General features: G+C 55.8%; 1 protein-coding gene across 1 annotated transcript in view; it reads left to right on the top strand.

Annotated features, from left to right (window-relative positions):
- Positions 1-157: 157 nt before the first annotated feature.
- Positions 158-498, top strand: part of EMH_0015450 (uncharacterized protein) — a gene marked incomplete at both ends in the record, with an annotated part of 4,801 nt that continues 4,460 nt past the window's right edge. Inside the window, one exon of the mRNA XM_013500406.1 lies at positions 158-496. Within this exon, the coding sequence (XP_013355860.1) occupies positions 158-496 (339 nt within the window). The remainder of the gene's footprint in view (positions 497-498) is intronic.

The following is a 498-nucleotide window of genomic DNA, read 5'->3' on the forward strand; positions in this document are numbered from 1 at the left end:
GAGTTAAACAGCCGCAGCAGCAGCATCCTGCAGCAGCAGCGGCAGCAGCAGCAGCAGCAGAAAAGGAAAAAGAAGAAGAAGATACAACACTTCTTCTTATAGAGACAGCAGCAGCAGCAGCAGCAGCCCCAGCAGCAGCAGCAATCGATGAGAGTCGATGAACAGCAGCAACAATAACAACAACAATAACAACAACAACAGCTGCTGCAGCTGCAGCAGCAGCAGCAACAGTGCGTACCGCTGCAGCAGCAACAGCAGCAGCAGCAACAGCAGCAGCAGCAGCAGCACTGCCATTAGCACCCAGCTACAACAACAGCAACAGGGGCCACAGCAGCAAGTGCAGCAAGAGCATCAGCAGCCGCAGCAGCAGCAACACCAGCAGCAGCATCTACAGCTGCAACAGCTGCAGCAGCAGCAACAGGAACAGCAGCAGCAGCAGCAGCAGCAGCAGCAGCAGCATAGGCCTCTGAATTTGCTGCTGCTGCTGGCGTACGACGG

Source organism: Eimeria mitis, genomic scaffold (genome assembly GCF_000499745.2).
Source record: "Eimeria mitis Houghton genomic scaffold, Emh_scaff537, whole genome shotgun sequence".
Classification (NCBI taxonomy): Eukaryota; Apicomplexa; class Conoidasida; order Eucoccidiorida; family Eimeriidae; genus Eimeria; species Eimeria mitis.